The following is a 1516-nucleotide window of genomic DNA, read 5'->3' as shown; positions in this document are numbered from 1 at the left end:
GAGAAAAAGATCGGGCAATTTTAATATACTTTTGGTTTGATCCCAGTCCAACGACGGTTGATATGGTGGAATAATTTTTAGTGCTTTCGAGAGGGCAGAAGAATTTGGAAAGGCAGCGGATTCAATTCCATCCCAATTGGTTGTACAGTGAAAATTTTGCGGCGAATGGAGGTGCTTTTAGTGATATTTTTGTCACGAAAATCTACCGCCCATGCAAAAGCCAAGTATGAAGAACGACAAAAAATTGAATAACGCATACTCTTTCATCATTGAATGTGTTCACTGTTTTTGCAGGTTAATACTTTGCAAGCGAAAATTCGTCAAGAAGCAACGGCCGTAGAAACTCGCAGTGCGGACGTTGTTACTGATTGGAATTCGATCTAGTTTTATTAAAGTAAGCTTCTTGGGGGGGGGGGGGGGGGGAAAAAAAAAAATTGTCGTGACTCCCCCTTTCTTATGTAAAAGTTTGCAAGTAGTAAATTTGTTTCAGTTCATGATGAGAAATTGTGAAATTTTCAGGGAGATCAATTGCCGGACGTTGCTTTGCAAACTCTGGTAGTTTATGAAGGAAAATTGAGTCGTTTGAAAGACGAACGTGACAACATCTCGCGGGCCAGGGAAGCTTTGGAACTGCAAGAAACAAGCCACACTAGTGTGCATGGGGAGCGTCTGAAAGCGGCAATTGAAGAGTTGAACGATTTGAAGCAAGTTTGGCAAGCTTTGAATCCGCTTTACAATGAATTGGCTGAAATCAAAGAACGTCTCTGGCTCAGCGTGCAGCCGAGGAAATTGAGACAAAACGTTGATTCACTTTTGAATCAGATGAAAGAGATGCCAGCAAATTACAGAAATTACGACGCTTATGATCACCTGAAGCGTGTACTGCAAGGCTATGCAAAGGTTCTTGTTATTTTTTTTAATTTAAACTCTTTGAAAGTATTCTGTTGAAATGAAATTGGAATAAATAATATTATATGTATTTATTTTTTTTTAAATTTTGTACAGATTAACTTTTTGATCGTCGAACTGAAATCTGACGCACTGAAAAGCAGACATTGGAAACAGCTGATGTCACTTTTGCATGTTCATTGGAATTTGAACGAATTAACTATCGGGCAGGTATGTTTGCTTGTTTGTTTGTGAATTTTTTTTTCAAAATTGTCCATTTCATCTTTTTTTTCAGATTTGGGCTTGTGATCTGCAACGATACGAATCATCTATAAAGGAAATTATTCTTGTAGCACAAGGTGAATTGGCTTTGGAAGAATTTTTGAAACAGCTTCGTGAATTTTGGCAAACTTACGAATTGGAATTGATCAATTATCAAAACAAAACTAAACTCATCCGTGGTTGGGATGATCTTTTCAACAAGTTGAAAGAGCATATCAACAGTTTGAACGCTATGAAATTATCACCCTATTATAAGGTATTTATTGTTGGTTTTTTTGTTTGTATGTATTGAATATTGAATTGATTTGAAATTTGATTTCCAGGAATTCAAAAAAACTGCTTAGTG

At 36.7% G+C, this 1516-nt stretch overlaps 1 protein-coding gene across 1 annotated transcript; it reads left to right on the top strand.

Moving 5' to 3' along the window:
* Positions 1-81: 81 nt before the first annotated feature.
* Tsp_14171 (cytoplasmic dynein 1 heavy chain 1) lies at positions 82-1426 on the top strand (the record flags this gene model as incomplete). The annotated part of the gene is made up of 5 exons (XM_003367747.1): positions 82-224; positions 295-357; positions 520-900; positions 1006-1119; positions 1184-1426. Coding segments are annotated over 5 exons (944 nt in total), but the record flags the coding sequence as incomplete, so codon positions are not given.
* Between the last annotated feature and the right edge of the window lie 90 nt (positions 1427-1516).

This window comes from Trichinella spiralis (genome assembly GCF_000181795.1).
Source record: "Trichinella spiralis strain ISS 195 chromosome Unknown Scfld3747, whole genome shotgun sequence".
NCBI classification, from domain to species: domain Eukaryota; kingdom Metazoa; phylum Nematoda; class Enoplea; order Trichinellida; family Trichinellidae; genus Trichinella; species Trichinella spiralis.
Note: the sequence above shows the minus strand (reverse complement) of the source record. Positions and strands in the feature narration are given on the sequence as shown.